The following is an 18,689-nucleotide window of genomic DNA, read 5'->3' as shown; positions in this document are numbered from 1 at the left end:
CGTCGTAGCGAGAAAGCGAAACAACAAACCGCATCCGAGAAGTTTATTCCGGAAGCATCCCCGAAGAATTGTGCCAATAGGTCTTTCGCTACTAATGGTGTGCTGAGCAAATTTGATGTTGATGCAAAACTTTTTCCACAAGCTGATACATATTCAGGAGGGAAATTGGTGTGTCTAGTCACGTCTCCATCTGTGCTATGCAATCCATAATCCAATGTGACATATCATCGGAAGCTCGGAGAAAAGAGCAAGGAAAATGGGATGATACTTTTGCAGTGTTGCAGTACAGCAGAACGAACTTGGAAACGAACGGAACGACGACGAGCAGCGCTATCAGAAGTTATGATGAACGTGACTCCTGTTTATGGGCTTCCGCCACCGACCGGCTGAAGTGATCTCCAAACGCAATACGCATTCGCCTTCGTCGAGCATAATTCAGATAGTGCACTTGATAGAATATCACTGGCAACCACGAGGACCACATATGCTTTTTCTTCTTCAGTTGAAAACTTGAGAGGAAATGTGACGCAGTTTTCCTCTCCATCCGTAAGTCAAAATGTACAGTAGATAATTGCATTTGACATAAACATGGCGAATTAAACATAGTGCAAGTTGTACATTTGTCTGGTAAAGAGTCTAACAACCCACGAGCAGCAGCAGCAGCTCCTGTATAGAATAGTTTACCAGAGGTCACGTCATATTCGTCGTACATTATTTGCTCACCTCAAGCCCCTGCTAGTACCCCAAAGTCAACAATGTGCATCTGTTAAACAATTTGTAGCATATTCATTGCTAATATAACCTCACTATAAAACTTCCTGCTTCGCAGTGTTGCCATTTTCTACCATGCTCAAACAGGATAAAGTACCACCAAAATACGGCCCGCCTAGCGAAACAATGAACCCCCATTGAACTGAATCATCGTGTATTTCGACAACACTTTTTCCAGTTATTTACAAATCGTTTAACGATAGAGCGCGCCGCGCGGTGCCGTTCTCTAACGATCTAAGCTGCGGGGGCAATAAACAAACGACAGTGGTAATAAATTGCATCGTATTTGAATCTAAATTGCCGGATAAACATTCGACCGATTCTGCTAACTTCTACAGGACTATGGCAGTACTATTGCCGCCGGGGTTGACCATCACCCAGACACGCAGGTGGAACCGAACGCGCGGGTGACAAAACCACGCAACGGTCCCCAGAACTGGTGCAGACGGTTCGCGGTCAGATTTTTTACCCCCGTCATGTAATAACGAACAGGATGCGACGCCGATGGTCGTAATTGTTGGACACAGTGAAAAATTATTGGCTCTTTAGAGTGATAAAATGAACTCTTCACTGAGGAGTGGACGCAAACAGTGGCAGTTGACCACCATCACGCATATTGTGCGGTTTCTGTGTGTGTGCACCGATCGCTCCGAATGGCCAACATAAAAGTGCATTCGTTATTCACTGACTCTCCGGTTTATGTTATGCAACGCGAAATGCAATCCGGATGCTTTCGGGCCACAGCCACTCGCGTACGCTCGAGTGCGGCATAATGATTTTCGCATTATTATGAACCCATAAGAGATCACTCCATTCCCTGGATCAGGATCATATCACTGATTCCAATTGATGGCCACAGGATAAATTGAATAGGATTTCCGCTTCGAGCGAAGGCATCGTCCTCGGTTACGATTCAAAATGATGTTGTTTTAGGAAATAAGGGACGCCCTAGGCTCTGCCACTAGCAGGCAGACAGACTGCATAGATTAGGTCCAGCCAGTGGATAGAGCCAAGCGGATTTGGTGTTTAATGTACCTCGAAGCGAGTCCCAGTGTTCTATGCAGGCGGTTTATGTGTGGTGCCATTGGTTTGCCCTCATATTAACCAAATTGAGTCGAAACGAGGGTTTAAATGACTCAATGCTTGGCTTGTTTGGCCTGCCAATCGAGTGACTGGTTGCAGCAAACATTCGCGATCGTATTCGGTTTCGTTGACTTTTGCGGTCCGATACTGTAAATAGTAAATTGGACGCGAGATTGCCTTTTAAAAGGGGCATAAACTTGGGGCGCTTTTGGAGTATGATGTTTTGCTTAGTTTGCTAATATATACCAGCATCCTAAACGAAGGTCAATTAGAAGAAGTTTGCTAAAAGTATGAATAAAACTTACCGGAAAGTCCACCAGATGTTAAAGCACATCGTGTTCAACCAGAAAAACGCCGCCAGGAAAAAGAAGTGCATCATAATGGCTGGAATGAGATAGAAATATAAGAAGCAATTAATATTATTATAATCTACGATAAGCTAAAATATGTATTCAATGAAACAAGGCTGCAAATTAAACTTCAATACGTCGGAAAAGTATCGATAACTTCCTTGTTTATCAAATTAATAGTTTAAAGGCATTTTCGCAAGATAACCAACTCGATACTATATTCCTAACGCTGAAATTCGAGTTATAGGTAGATAAATAAAGAACCAAAATCAGATTTGATTAACATCCAAATGTAAACCATTCATTCAATTTCAAGCAAGCCCTTACTGTTGTATAGTTACAATGAAGGATTAAAGCATTGTTAGAGATATCAGCAATGTCCATCATATCAACAGTTGAAAAATAACTTCACGAGCTAAGTTTATTTTTGTGTTATAACTTCAATAAACGTTTATTCTACCAGACAGCCCTTCTCTTTTCGTTCCCTTTAAAAATGTGAATATTACAAAGGTTCAAAAACTAGAAAATGTCAAAAATACCAAGTATCTTAAAAAAAATTTAAAAAAGTTCAAACTGTCAAACCTATCAGCAATATCAAAGATGTCAAATATTTTAGAAATGCACAGAAAGCACATATGTCGAAAATATAAACAATATCAAAAATGTCAAGACTATCAAATATTTCGGAATGCTTGAAATGTCAATATTATCGAAAATAGGAAAAATATAACGAATGTCAATATCTTCTTCTCCTTCTTTCTATACAAATAAAAATAAGTCACGGATCACGGATTAACACAAGAACGAATAATCGGATCGGCGTGAAAATTTGTATGTAGCGGTTTTTGGGGTCCGGGAAGGTTTTTTTTGCTGGCTGTAAACCTCTGTAAAGGAAGGCTCCCACACAAATGAAACAAAAATTTCTCCATAACTATAAAACATATCAAGCAAATGGAACCAAACTTGACATGTGGATGTTTTTGAAAGCAAGAAATATTTCTATGTTGTTTTGACACCCCTCCCTCCTTTGGAGAGAGGGATCCCATACAAATGAAACACAAATTTCTGCATAACTTGAGAACTAATCGAACAAATGGAACCAAATTTGGCAAGTGGAGGTTTTTGGAAGCAAAAAATATTTCTATGGAGGTTTGACACCCCTCCTTCCTCCGGAAGTGAGGGCACCCATACATGTAAAACAATAATTGCTGCATAACTTGAGAACTAATCAAACAAATGGAATTAAATTTGGCAGGTAGTGGTTTTTGGATGCAAGAAATATTTCTATGGTGGTTTGACACCACTTCCTTCTCTGGAAGGAAGGACTCGCATACAAATAACATAAATTTCGTCAAAACTGGAGGACACCGATACAAAAAATACAAATTTTCAAAAACTCGAGGAAAATATAAGATTATGGAACCATATGTTGAGGTTTTGGGGGGTAAGACATGTTTCTTATGTTGGTTTGATACCCCTCCCTCCTCTGAAAGGAAAACCTTCCATACAAATGAAACAAACTACAAGTTTAGAATGTAAGCATTTTAGAATACCCGAAATGTTTCTTAGATGATTTGACTACTCTTCTTGCTCTTACCACTTCTTACCCTGAGAACCCTCAAACAAATCAACCATTTTTTTTTTTTGAAACATAACTTAAAATGATCGAGATGATACACAGAAGCCGTCACAATTTTGAAGTCTAAAATGGCGATTCTCGGTTCCAGGAAACCAGAATGATACCCAGTGGCCAGAAATCAACCATGTTGATTTCTCTCATGAAACCGGAAGTCGCCATATTGGATTCCAAATTGGCATCTAAAGTCGGTTTCCGGCTTCTGGGCATCATTCCGAAATTACTCATATTGAGTAGTACAGGCCGGACTCGATTAAACAGAAACTCCAGAGTTTTAGAATCGACTATGCGGAGTATTTCTCTTAGCAGTTTTTCTCTCAGTTTTCTCTATAAATTACAAACATTTTATTGCTTAATGTACAAATCGATCATCTTATCAATATGGGATGTAGCAAGGGCTGAAAAGAGTTTGTTCGTACCAGGGATGGTATTCTACGCGATTTTTCGGGACTCGTAAGTAATCTACGTATAACAAAAAAAAAAAAAAAGAAACACGAAGAAGCCAGAAAGTGTTTTTCCGGACTACTTTGTGATTATGGCGAAACAAGCAATGATAAAGAAACTCAAAAAAGTAAACAAAGTTTTTACTCAGTAATATCAATCGTAGCTCACGGTTCAACAACATATTTGTTGTCATGCAAAAATGCTGATGAATGCAAAATCGCATAATATACGTCACATACAAAATCAGTGTAACAGCAAAGGCGCATCTAAGGCCTGATTTCTGCAGAACTATGCTATCGCTGTCGAATCTCATATACTGTGGCGCCAGCACTAAATTGGAGTTCGGAAGTCGGACTTCCGACTTCCGACCTTTCTTTTGATTTTACAAACACATAGAACAACTGCGTGTTCACACAACATGGACTGCGGGAATGATTACAATGTATTTGTTTTTGTAAACCGAACTGACAGCGCAGTGGTGGCTGAGATGGTTGCAGTATTGCAGTTGCAGAGAACACCAAAAATAAACGTCGGAAGTGAGCCTGACTGGCAGTTTATCAGTTACGTTTTTGATAATTTTTATTTAAATGCACAATAGTTAGAGCGAACTCAACATCTCAACGGTGCATGGTTCTCCTGGCATATATAAAAAAAGCCCAACAAAACTTCCATGCAACTTTAAACGGTTGCAGGAAGAATTCTTTACACCCTCGGGAAAAATAGCTTTAAAATGAGTAAGATTTGACGCATTTTCGTAAAAAGTGGAACAACTCATAAACTGAGTAACTCCGTAAATACGCATAATTGAGAAAAAAGGCGTTTTAAAAACTGAGTGATTGTTTCTCACTTTTTGGGTATAGTATTATTCAGTTTTGCGTTAAGTAATTACTCATTTTTTTGGTTCAGAATTGCTACTAATTGCTTAATTTACAAATTTATATAAAGTTTCGGAGATAAAATTTAACATATCTGGGTTTGTTGTTTGTACTGGCTAGAAAGCCCTCGAATATTTTGCAAACGAAAACTTATGAAATACATCAAAAACAAATTCAATTGATGGAGATTAAAAGCAAGAATTTTAACTGTCAAATTCGTTCTTAATTCACAAAAAATAATCATCACAATTAAAAATAAATAATATTTTTAAACTTAAATTACGTTTATTCTTCATGTAACTCACCACAAATATCTCTTTGCAGGTTTTCATAGAATACTCGTAGTATACTCGTTTTTGGTTAGGTATTCTACCAGAGGTATTCTACGTAGAAAACTCGTCGAAAACTACATGAGGTTTTCTACATGACATCCCTGGTTCGTACCCATATTCGATGATTTTTTCCAACTTTGAGTGGTCTTAATCTACGTTCAAAACAAGACTCGACGTTCTCCATTAGTAAATTAGTATACTCATAACATCACTATTTTTCGCATTTTGATAGACGGTAGCGCACTAGTAAACACAGGTTTGGCCCTAGAGCTCAAACTGAAAAAAACATGAAGGATGATAGCCTTTTAACAATTCCTGTGGATTTTGGTGCCCCTAGAACAGATCACTTTTTCAGAGACTTAAATGAGTTTTTAGTGGACAACTGAAAACGGCGAGTAACTACTATGCGACACTCTGACGCACTTTGACGCACTTCTGGATACACTAGGGGTTCCAAAATTCACAGGTTCATGGTTAAAAAGCTATAATCTTTCTAGAGTAACAATTTTGAGGTTTGGGGCCGCATTTTTTTTCTTTTGTCGACTAGTGTAATTTTCGAATCGATTGCTGCAGAAACGTAGTAAAATAGTTGAAAACTAATCGAGTTATAAGCCTATGAAATAGGACAAAAATGGTAGAGGTTTTGATTCTTAGTTTTCATTTTACACCCTCCATCAGAATCAGCGAAAAATAAATAAAAGACAAAAAAAGCAAAATTGTCAAACATGTTAAACTTCACAAACGCCTTCAAAAAAATTAAAATAAAAAACAAATTATTAAAATAAGTCAATTTTTATTTAAATATTAATCATTTCACAACTATGAAAAAAATTCACAGCTGTCAGAAATGTCAAAATCTTCAAAAATATCATTATTATCAATAATGTTAAAAATGTAGAGAATCGAATGAATGAGAATCGTGGTATAAGAATTTTTCGAAGACGAAACTTTTCACTTTGACCGCTCGACATGATACCAGGGTACCCATAAATTGACATTTCGATAGACTTTGCACTAAAGGATTCAGTAACTTATCTACTTTCAAGTCAGTGGTGCTCCGAAAGAACTCTCTCTATCTTGCGGAAATCTGGTTTTCCGGGTTTCGAAACTGAGGAATTTTATGAGTATTTAAACAGAAATTTACAATTATCGCTTCAAATTTTAAAAAATATTTTCACATGCCATTTGTATGGTTTGGGGTACTTTGGTGATATGCCCTCGGAATAGTCCTTCCGGAAGTGGCCACATGGACAATTAAAAAAAAACTAGGTCAAATACCATAAAATGATGAATCCTAACGAATCTATGCGAAACTTATGTGTTCGTTCGGATATATGTATATAAATATATTCTAACCGGGACGTCAGTCATGTCGAACAGTTTGTCCTCGTTAGTGTTAATTCTAATTGTTGAATTCTCTCTAGTCACAATATTGGTTTAATCCAAGTTTTATAGCGCTTAATTCAGTCAAAACAGCGCTATAAAGCTATAATAAAACCGGTTTGGTTATTTGGGCTATAATTCGGTTCGCATTCCTAAAAGTTGAAGCAAACCTTTGCTTGATACTAGATGGACGCAAGATCCATGTACAGTCGCAGTGTTCAGTTTATTTTGCTGAAAAAAATGTTTATTTTTGGTTTTTTTGGATCATGTTCTTATGGTTTTAGCTTAGAGGAAGCCGAATGAAAATATTAATAGATCATTCCTGCTGAAATGTATTTTTTGTGATAAGAAAGGTTCATTTGTTAACAAACAGTTACTGGAGTGTTTAGTAAATATTACTTCCTGGCACAGGTTTTTATATTTTCAGAACTGAATTAACAAGCTACAGAATTGAATCAGAAAGTAGAACACTTTGAGAAGGGGATAACTAAGTTAAAATCTGTATTTCCTCAATCAAATCCACCTTCTTCTCAGAAACGCAAATCCGGGTTAGTTTTTCCAAGCAGTGTATACCAGCGCCTAAAAATGGTTGGAATGAAACCTGAAGATTCCTACAATTGAATTCTTGTGGAATCAATGGGATAGTTTTCTATATGCGATTCGAACAGATTCTGTCCGTATCGCAGAAACGATTCCCTTCACGATTCCGATACCGGTGCTCAGGATTATCTGTGTATTAGTTAGGGTACAAACATTTTTGAAGAAACTTTTCTAACGTCTTTCATATTGCTAAAGAAGTGACATTTATTTATAGTACTACGTTGCGGCTGAGTGTGTTTAGCTTTCTAGCGGGAATTAGACAGAAATCTACACAAACTTTCGTTTCAATTTTACAAAGAAGGCTGCATGTCGAGATACTAAAAATCAAGAGAAGCCACGACTCATGGCGTGACATGACGCTTCATGACATGTTCTCTAACGCGCTAAGGAAAATAGCTAAAGCTTAGAAAACTACTGCTTAAATTTATCTACATGAAAGTCAACACATGTATGAATGGGGGCAAGCTCAAGTAACTAAAAGAGCTTTGTTTTCATTCGTAGGCAAAGAGAGAAAGTTGGATATCCAGATAGATATAGAGAAAAAAATAGTAAAAGAAAAGATTGGAAAAAATTGAAAAAGAAATAAAGGAAGAGAGTGAAAGATAGTAAGAAAGAAAAAAAGCAAGGGAGAAAACACAACAGAAACAGCAATAGAGCGATAGAGAGATAGAGCAAAAGAGCGATAGAGAGAGAGAGACAGAGAGAGAGAGAGAGAGAGAGAGAGAGAGAGAGAGAGAGAGAGAGAGAGAGAGAGAGAGCAAAAGAGGGGTAGAGAAGGCTAGAGAGAGAGGGAGAGGGGGAGCAAGAGAGGGAGAGGGGGAAAGAGAGGGGGAGAGGGAGAGAGAAAGGTAGATAGAGAGAGAGGGAGAGAGATAGAAAGAGAGGGAGACAGAGAGAGAGAGAGAGAGAGAGAGAGAGAGAGAGAGAGAGAGAGAGAGAGACTAGTAATCCTTCTAGCAGATGCAAATGATGAAAACATACATTTTAGAAAAAAAAACACAGGAGGGTTGTGTGCAAAGCCACGACCGCAAGGTTGAAGTAGAATACTTTTACAAGAAAGATAACCCGGCTGCTTGCGTGTCAGTCATTTTTTTCTAGTAAATAAACGTTGACTAAACAGATAACTCGAATTTTGCGCTTCAACAAGGATTATTTTCAATAATATAGTAAGGGGCCATCCTTATACCACGTGGACAGCTTTGGGGGGGGGGGGGTGGTCTAATGTCCACGATCATACAATTTTTTAGAATTTATATGGGCAATTGTCCACGGAGGGGAGAGGGGGGGTCAAAATTGTTAAAAACCTGTCCACGTGGTATGTGGATGGCCCCTAAGTTGCTTGTCATGAATAGGGCTTGACAATTTTTAAATTTTGGTTATGCGAAAAATTAATTTTTCTGTAGATAATGAAAATTTTTCTGATGACGTGCTCATGACTGAAGGAAAAGATAATTCAGTACGTTCTGAGACACGGAGATGAAGTAAAATTTATAACTTTTACAAATTCAAAAATGTAACTTAACTCAAGAGAAAATATTAACTCTTAAATCATCAGGTTTTTATTTCACTCTGAAAAGGACAATTCGTTGTTCAATTCAATATCGGATAAGAAACCGTTCACATCTTGGTGTTATCACTGACAGTGCGAATAAATTATTCCTTGTGATAAAATAAACAGTGAAAAGCTGGGGTGGCATTGCGCAGCTCGATTCGAACGATTTTCGCTATTTTCGAGTAGGTCACATACCGCCAGTTATGCTTTAAGCTTAAAAGGAACTGTCATTGTCCTTTGTCCTGCGGCTCATCTAACCCGTAAAGTCGAAAAAAATACGAAAAACGAAACATAGCGCCCCCCAGCGATCATTTAGTTTTGTTCGAGTTGCTCGAAACGAAATGCGCAATGTCACCCCTGATTTAACACTCAAAACTTACTAGTGCCCGCTATTGCACAGAGACTGCATTTCACTAGAGTGCCTCACTGCATCAGCTGCTATCGATTCTGATACCCGCTGCAACTAGTGCGCTATCTATTGCTACGCCACAGCTGTGGCCGCTATCCGCTATCGCTGGTATCCACTGCACTGCTACTGATGCTGTTAAGGGAGGACTACTGTTGTCGCTGTCTAGAACTATTATGAGAGGCTTCGGCTGAAACAGGCTCTTATATAGGTCAAACAGCATATTTTCAATTGCAAGGTATATGATTCTGTCAACCGTGCTTGGGAAGCAATCATATAACGACCAATCAGAAGTCGAATTTTTCGTTTTGACAAGGCTTGACTATTTTCAATAGTACAATAGTTTGACTAATAATATTACAATTATCTTCATTCGGGAAGAATCTTAGAAGATTTTCCTATATATTGCAGCAAAAAAGAAGGAAATCCATCAAATACTAACCGATTTATTAGTATTTGAAATTGGACATATTTTTCACTTTTTTCGGTACTAGATTTTCATTTCACATCCCTATGTAGCCGAACTTCCTGAGAGAAGTATTCTACTTCAAAAAAATTTCTGGGCAATTATCTACTGTAAGTAAAATTTTTTAACCTTTATCATTCTCAACGTATTCCGAATTGTCCACGCTGAATGAACTAAATGAAAAAAAAATAATGAACAATATCTTGAAACCAAAAATGGTAATAATTTAAAATGTATAATAATACAGGTTTATACATGGGAGCGGAACTCGAAATTCTTCAAAAATACAAGAATGTTAAAGATGAATAGAATGTCATATATTAAAAGTATGTTAGAAAATTCAAAATATCAAATGTGTAAAATAATTCAAAATAATCAAAAAGTCACATAATATCACAAATATAAAAATTTAAAGAACAAATGCTGTATATAATGAAAGATGTCAAAAACGCCAAACATCTCAAAAATGTAAAAAAAAACAATATTCGTAAATATTAAAAATGATAAAAATATTCAATTGGCTAAAAATGGCAGAAATACTGAAAACTTTGAAACTGGGAAAAAGGTCCGAATTGCTAAAAATGAGAAAAAGGTAAAAATACTCACAAAGTGAACAATGCGAAAAACATTAAATGAGTCAAAATTTCAAAACAAAATAAAAACATATATCAAATTTTCCAAACATTAAACTTGTGAACTCAGCATTTGGATGTTCAATACTAAAATCGTACCGGTATTAAGCAGATGGCGACCGAGATTGCAGTCTACTAGCTATCCCGAAGCAAAGACGAGCCATAATGAAATCGCACAAACAACCACAATACCCGAGGCGTGTAGTCAATCTATTTCCGTAATTGCGTGAACCGGAAACTTCAAAAGGCGCCAGGTCACACTGTTATTGCTTCGTCGTTGAAGGTGAGACTAGGATCGAACCACATGTACAGAAATATGCGAGCGGTCACTTTCATCCGGCTGTGCTCTTTCTATCTAACGGTCAGCGAATGAGCCGAAAATTTCCGGTGTCGCCATCACTCGAACAAACAGGACTAATTTTGCTGGTACCGATACACTTTTTTTCATTCTTTATCCAGACAGTGCAGAGGAGCCAGAGCGAACGACCATCAACCGGGCGTAGCCTTCGGCGCTCGCATCGACCGGGAAGAAACCGTTCCCGGAAGAGAATAATTTGTTTGTATTGTTATGTCTCTGTTTGCCGGTTTCGCTACTGTTTCGAGTGTGTTCCGAGAAAAAGGAAAAACTTTTCAAGCTGGAAAATTTACCATCCCCAATCCGGTGCTTCCTTTCCGGGATGGAAACGCGTAGGAGGCGAAGACGAGAGAAAACATGCTATCTATCTGGAATATTTTTCCCATTTCCCTAACTCTTGTTCCACTCTCGGTGACATTTATGCCGGAGACAGTTTCGCTTTCATTTCCTTCTATATTCCGGCTGCCTTGCCATGTGGTCGATCCGAACAAGTCCGCAGAGCACAGAGCAAACAATCCGGGTGTGGGACCTTTGAACGGCGATGGTCGTCGGTTCGGTTGGTTTGCCTACGAAAATGGTTTGTGTATTGGAGAGGGGGTGGTAAAAGTGCACAGTAGATGGCCCAATTCTAGTTCTGGAGCAATCACCGATTGCCCATTTTAGGTATGATATTACCAGCGGCAATAAACTGCTGGGTGGGAGAACGAGCATTTCCGGTTACCCCCTACCATACCACGGGAACACGTACTTGTGTAAAAGTTGTGGTGAAATTGTATTTCCTCGCCAAATAATGAATTTAATTTCGGGTACTTGTCTCCGCTCGTTACAGTGAAAGCGGAGTCTGTGTTCAGTTACCGAATGGGATGAGTCAATGATGATAGGTTGATTTATTGCAATTTCTGGGGGATCTGTTATAGTAATAGTTTGTGCTTCCTGCTGGGACTGCGTGTGGGTGTTTGTGTTCAGACAATGTGCTTTGATAGTAGAAAAAGAGGAAGAAACTAAAAACACGAACCATACTTTGGCTGTGAAACTTTCGAGAGTAACGGATGAAAGGTAAACTAGATATAAATGAAATAAAGTATTCCTAGACCGCAAACATTTTTCTGATTACGCGGAATTTCAAGGTTCGTGTTAGTTTTGTTATAATTTTATACTCGACAAAAAATTGATCGCTTTGTCATTTTGCAAACATTTATTGTGAGTTTTCTTTATACGCTTTCAGTTTCCGGAAATAGCTTTCAACTCAAATGCTACAAACAGTTTTTAACGTATGATTTACATCTAGCGATTTCTTCGTCACCGCTCTTGTTGTTGCTGCTGCTGGCACACATTTCCTGTGTTGCACAAAAACGATACCAAGCATGCGCGCCCGGGACAGAGAGGCAGCCAACTTTCCATTGCTCATTATTTGTAAACATTTGTACGACGCAACGCATCTTGCATAAATATTGCCCCGGTCAGCTCACAGTAGTTCTGTTTTGTTTCAAAACATCCCGAGAACATAACAAAAACAAAGATTCACTCCAACCCGCGCGTCGCTGTCGCTGCAATATCGATAAAATACTTCAAATTTTACCGGTCAGCCTTATTTTATATCACCTGTACCACGTGAAACGAAAGAAGAAAAAAAAAAACAGCCACAGATCATCCAGTCAACTCGGAATGCAACGATTGCCCACGACAGACCAATCCGCCGTTGTAAAGTTTTTGGCAAACCAATCGAAAGCAACAAAATTGCTATCCACCCACGGCTAGAACCATTCGTTTCAATAGTGCAGCAAGCAGCCTCCATCCACTCCTTAATTGAACTGTCACACAATACAGCCATTTTCTTTCTTCTTTTCGCACAATCACTAAATTCAGAGGCCACTAGCCCTCGGTTAAGTCTGTTCCGAAGTGAAACTTTTAAGGCCAGAGTGTTTGCTCAGTTGGCTCTTTCCTCTTTCTATTGTTTATTTTCCTGCCGAGTGCAGTTTTCCAATTTTCTTGCACAGCGTAGTGCTTCGAGCCAACAACAAAGGCAGAGACTACCCCAAAGTAGCTAGTAGAAGTGAACGTGGGAGGATAAATTTAGCGAAAAGCCGGAAATGAAGCGAACCTCGTTTCCGCAAGGCGCAGAAAAACTTTCATGTTTTCCAGCAGGAGGTTGTGTGTCTAAGGGCACCGCAAATGCAATTTTCTTGTTCTCCGTTATGATGCGATATGCCTTCATAGAAAGTAGCCTCCTTGCAATATTTTTTCCAGGATTGCTCTCAAGATTGTAGGAGGAAAAAAGTGCTTTGACAGCATGAATTTGTGTCGCACTTTCTTCATTCAAACAGGAGCAATTATGTGTGTCGTTCCCTTGGAATTTCTGGGTCAACGGGCCCATAAAGACGAGGTCTGCTGTTGATTTCGCTTGCATCCTTCGAAGCAACATTCCGGGTCCGATATTCATCAAACTACCGCGCAACTGCGAGAGCGAAAAAAAAGTGGTTCCCTTAGCTAACGACCGCGCGCTTCGACCGTCACGATCGGTTATAAAAATAAACGAATAAAACATTCACACTCCCAAATGGAACCGATCATGGCCAACCTTGAAGATCAATCAGCACCCGGATTGCCGGATCGATGATGTGGTAAGTAAGGGAAAAAAAAGCGCAGCCACAACAGCAGGAGGGCGCCCGGTTAAGCTGCAGAAAAGTGCGTCGAGACGGCAGACGCTGCTACTTGAAAAGCATTTCCTCGAACAACGTCGTTGCGCTAACGCCCCTTCTTCCCTCCAAGCAGCGCAACGTGGTTGTGATTCAGCCTGTAAAGTGGGTCAGTGGCAGCCGGCTGAATGATCTCGGAAGACCGCGGAAAAAAACGCGATGATGATTCCGGAGAAAAATGTTTCGCTATCGTGTGGTTGTTTATAGAAATCGATTATTGCAGTTTGTTTAATATATGGAATGAGTTGAGTTTATGCGGAAAAAACGGAAAAAAGCGGATTTTTACGAAAAAAGCAAACTCAGCCAATAAATGACATCTGATCGAAAACTTACCTAACGAGTGGTATGAAAAAAGCCTTAGAATTGTGACTTTGCTTCGACTGCTCAGCAAAATTTTTTGCAGTTCAGTTTTCGGGAATATAATCTACATTTTTTTAACGTTGGACTAACGTCTATATCGAAGTTAGGCACCTGAATTTGAAAATTTAGTAATTCAACCAGGGGAAACCAGGGAAAAGTGGTCAGGTTTTGAGCGCTTATATATCAGTCATTTCTTTTCAGAATTTCGAGGTTTTGGCATCAACCGATCAGAAATTCTTTTACGGTTGCATTTATGTAACAAAAAAACCTATTGTTCGAGATGCACTATTGAAAAATTGATAAATCACATCGATTGTCTAAATCATACCGAGCAACCAATCACCACCTCTCGTGAACTATTGAAGATTGTTTGTACGCGGATTCCTACGAAAAAAAATGTCTGAAATATACTTCTCTCCGTTACTTTTTATATAAGAACAAGCAAAAAACTCAATTATCAACAAAAACTAAATCGGAAACTTATCTAACGGAACACGAATAGGTGAAGCTTCTTAGCGAGAAAGAACAGTTTCAAAATGGCCACGGAATCGTTCCTTCGTTTCGATTCAAACGCTGACGATGAATTATTAACGAACATGTACGATAGTTTCTACGGAAAAAAAAGGTTTAAAAAATTCTTCTCGCTGTCTCGAAATCAGAGCCATCAACTAACATCTGACCGAAAACTTACCTAACGAGCTCCTTAGCAATGAAAAACAGTATTAAACTAACCTACGAATTGTTACTTCGTTTCGACTCCATAGCAATACTATTTTTTGGTTCGACTGTTTGCTTTAATTTGTTTCACAGTTTTTTCTTTCATCGTAAGTGCTGTCAAATTTCAGTGGTAAGTACTGAAAGAAATCTATGTTTAATTGGAATTTTAATTTTAACTCCTTCTTCGCTTTTTACTTTAATTTGATGGGATTTGAATTAGAATATGAATTTGAATTTATATTTGATCAAACGAAAGCCGTGAAGGAAGGACCAAATCAATCTTATATGATATCTTGAGCGAAAAGTCCAGGAAACGGCCAAGTTTTGAATGAATCACTGAATATCTGAACTATATTGCTTTTATTCTATTGCAGGAAACAGAACTGGCTAGTTTGGATGATGAAATAGAACTGACGTTCAACCTCGCACCATTTGCGTTTATTTATTTTCTTTTTTGACATAGGACTACTTCTTTCTTCATGTCAGTCCCACCAAATGTTTTTCCTGAGTATGGCCATATTTTTCTCTTCGATCCATATAACAAATACTTGGTGTTGTTTTTTAAGCTTTTTACTGCTAAAAAATCATCAAATAATCAATAATTGCAAGATTGCTTCAAATGAATTCCACACAAAAGATAAGTTCAAGTAGACACTAAAACTGCATTTTTTTCTGAAAGTTTGTTCCTGAAAGGTTATTGGTTTCGTCAATCCGAGGCCTTTAGTAAAGCTGCTTTCTGTGAGGGGTTAATTTCCTGTGGGCTGATCTGCTCACTTCAAATGATCATTCAAGTTGAAATTTTCAGAGCTCAAAAGAAATCGTTTTTCGTTGCTTAGCTAAAAACAGCTTGTACCTCTTTTCATCGCCGTCGTCTTCCGTCAAGGAAATCGCTGTTGTAATGAAATTGGAAACTTCCCTTTCTCAATGCCATTTTTCTAATATGATAAATGCATGGGCTAATGCGGAATAATTTCATTCAGCACTTAATGCGAAACGCTGAAGACGTAAGAAAGGAAACTATCCAGCAGTATATCCAAGACTCCAACCTTATATTTTGCTTTTTCAACGACGACCCTAAAGTCGGGGTAAGTACTGGGTGGACGTCTACGCCATTCTTCATGCAGCATATTTAGAAGCTGTTTGAGAAAAAGTTAAAGGGCATGTGCTTGAGTGCACAAACGTAGGCTTGACGTGGGACTATTGTGAGTGTGAAGATTTGATTCTGCCATAGCCATAGTATATAACACACACCAAACGTACAAATACCAAATACAACAATCCATGAACACTTCACAAAAAAACACATACACCTTTCATAAACCATAGTATACAAACTAATAGGAAAAATAATTATCTTGTTGCCTATAAAAGTATTCTGTCATGAATAAATTTACCTCGGATGAATGCATTTTTGCACACACACATACACGTTATACACACACGCTATTTACACACACTACTCCCAAGCACACGCTACTCAGACACACCCACGCTACTTACACACCCACTTTACTTACACACACACATACACACACCACTAACATACACACGCCACTTACATACACACGCCACTTATATACACACGCCACTTACACACATACACCCACACACGCCGCTCACACATCCACACACACGCCACTCACACATACACACACGTCACTCACACACACACATTCACACACACATTTACACACACATTCACACACACACACATTCAAACACACACACACAGTCAAACACACACACACGCCACTCACAACACACATTCTCACACACACACAAACATTGACACACCCACAAACTTGACACACACACACACAAACATTGACACACACACATTCACACACACATTCACACACACACACACTAACACATTCACACACACATTCACACACATACACACACATACACATTCACACACACACATTCACATACATACATATACACACCCACACACACATACACACGCTAACGCTACTCACTCACACATACACACGCTAACGTTACTCACACACACACATACACACGCTAACGCTTCTCGCACACTCGCGCACACACACACACACACACACACACACAAACACACACACATACACTCACCAACGCTACTCAGGCACACACACTTAGTATACGACACACTCTACCTACACAAATTACTATCGGCAGCATCCAAACGGCTTCCAAGTCTTCCAATGGTCCCTTCCAACGGCTTCCAAAGGTCCCCAGTGCCGATCACGTCCAGTTTCGGGCTGTATTCCAACAACGATATCTGAATTAGATAACCAATGGTGGGGTCAAACTCAGATCGAAAGTCACTCAACACGAAATGTCCTTTTATAGTGTCACTCAGTGTTGGTTGGGGAACTTGGGTGATTGGGGGAAGAACCAATCACGTGGAAGCATCTCTGCTTTCTTTCTTCGTCATTACGTTGGGTGATTAATGCGATGCCAATTGGCTGGCATTGCTGGCCAATGACTGAATGCGTGAAATCATTTCGTCTATGTTTTTGAAGTCTGCGTTAGGGAAATATACCAATCGTATGAAAAATGTATGTGGATATTCGACCTTCAAACTTTCCCGCAATTTTCACGGAGTAATAAGAAAATGGTAACTGAAATTATCATGTTATACAAATCTTGTATGTTTTAGTTTTCCAACGGTATATTAACTATTGAAATCGGAACAGTTGTTTGAGTACCTTAGTATAGTGAAGAAAGACGTAGTCCCACGTCAAAATATGACTGCTACTATACCGAGCGGAAAGTGAGACTGGTATGCGATTATTTTGCTACTCGATAGCCTAAATAATCGCGTATCAGTCTCTTCCTTCTTTTTCATTGTAATTTTCACGAAAAAGGCAATTCTTTGATGAAGAAGTTATGATAGAGGTCTATTTCGTTACATTATGTCGAAAAAATAAGAATAACCCACCCCCAACAGGGGAAATACCCAAATTTCTTAATTCGATGATTTTCCAGATGGGACTGATATACGATTATAGGCAGAATAGCTCTCATACAACTGTCTCGAGTTTATTAAACAATATGATTACCACCATTTTCTTAATTTAAAATTAAAAGAGTCAAAATCGTATATCCACATTAGGTATGGAGAAAATTTCATCATCGAATTTCAAAAACAGACCATGTACATTTTGTTTATTGTTTCAAAAGAAATGATCTGTGCAAAATTTCAGCTCAATCGGATATGGTTTAGAGGTGCCTCAAGGCGATCAAAGTAGTAATTGAACCCCTCTACACGAAATCGGGAAAATCGAAAAAAAATATTTTAAATTTTATTTTCATTGTTTTTGGGATCACTCTAGTAAAAAATAAATGAACCCAATAACATATAATCAAGTTTTATATGCCTAATAAACATTATAATAATTTACATGTGGCTTGAAGCGAGTTGTGAGGCATTTTAAAAGTCAATTCTAAAATATCCCATATGAGGCTCTCGGTTGCCCAAAAAGTCCCAGAGAGACGATTTTCGGCCAAAAACTTTTTTTCGGGAAAACACCAGATCTCAACGCTTTATGCATTTTTAAGTCATTTGTTTTTCGATTTTGTGAGGGCTAAAAAATCACAACTTTGAGTGCTTTGAGGCGTCCTGAAACCATGTCCGATTTAGTTGAAATTTTGCACAGGTTTTTTTTTGGGCCAATAAACAAAATGTACATGGCTTTTGGAATTTAACATGACCCTTTTCGCTGCCATATACATTTTTCATACGATTGGTTTATTTCCCTAACACAATCCCAGTCTAGAGTCCATCCAAATGCCCCATGATCAAAAATCAGGATTCAGAGTCCAGCATATAGTTCAAATTGTTACCTAAAATTCAGACCGCAGTTCAATCAAAATTCAATACAGAGTCTATTCTCCTGTCCTGACTCCAACCTACGTTAGGATTCTGAATATAATGCGGAGTACACTTCCAATGTCTTCGTTATGTGAAAATTTTTGTCAGTTCATGTCATCCTGTTAATCCGTACACAGATGTTTATGCAGCCTTTACAGCAAATTTC

At 38.5% G+C, this 18,689-nt stretch overlaps 1 protein-coding gene across 6 annotated transcripts in view; it reads right to left on the bottom strand.

Annotated features, from left to right (window-relative positions):
- LOC129726569 (probable G-protein coupled receptor Mth-like 1) overlaps window positions 1-18,689 on the bottom strand; it is a 250,390-nt gene that overhangs the window by 97,045 nt on the left and 134,656 nt on the right. For all 6 annotated transcript variants that reach the window (XM_055683423.1, XM_055683427.1, XM_055683426.1 and 3 more), the window contains exon 4: window positions 2,160-2,238. In XM_055683423.1, the coding sequence (XP_055539398.1) occupies window positions 2,160-2,238 (79 nt within the window). The remainder of the gene's footprint in view (window positions 1-2,159; window positions 2,239-18,689) is intronic.

This window comes from Wyeomyia smithii, chromosome 3, assembly GCF_029784165.1.
Source record: "Wyeomyia smithii strain HCP4-BCI-WySm-NY-G18 chromosome 3, ASM2978416v1, whole genome shotgun sequence".
In the NCBI taxonomy this organism is placed as follows: domain Eukaryota; kingdom Metazoa; phylum Arthropoda; class Insecta; order Diptera; family Culicidae; genus Wyeomyia; species Wyeomyia smithii.
Note: the sequence above shows the minus strand (reverse complement) of the source record. Positions and strands in the feature narration are given on the sequence as shown.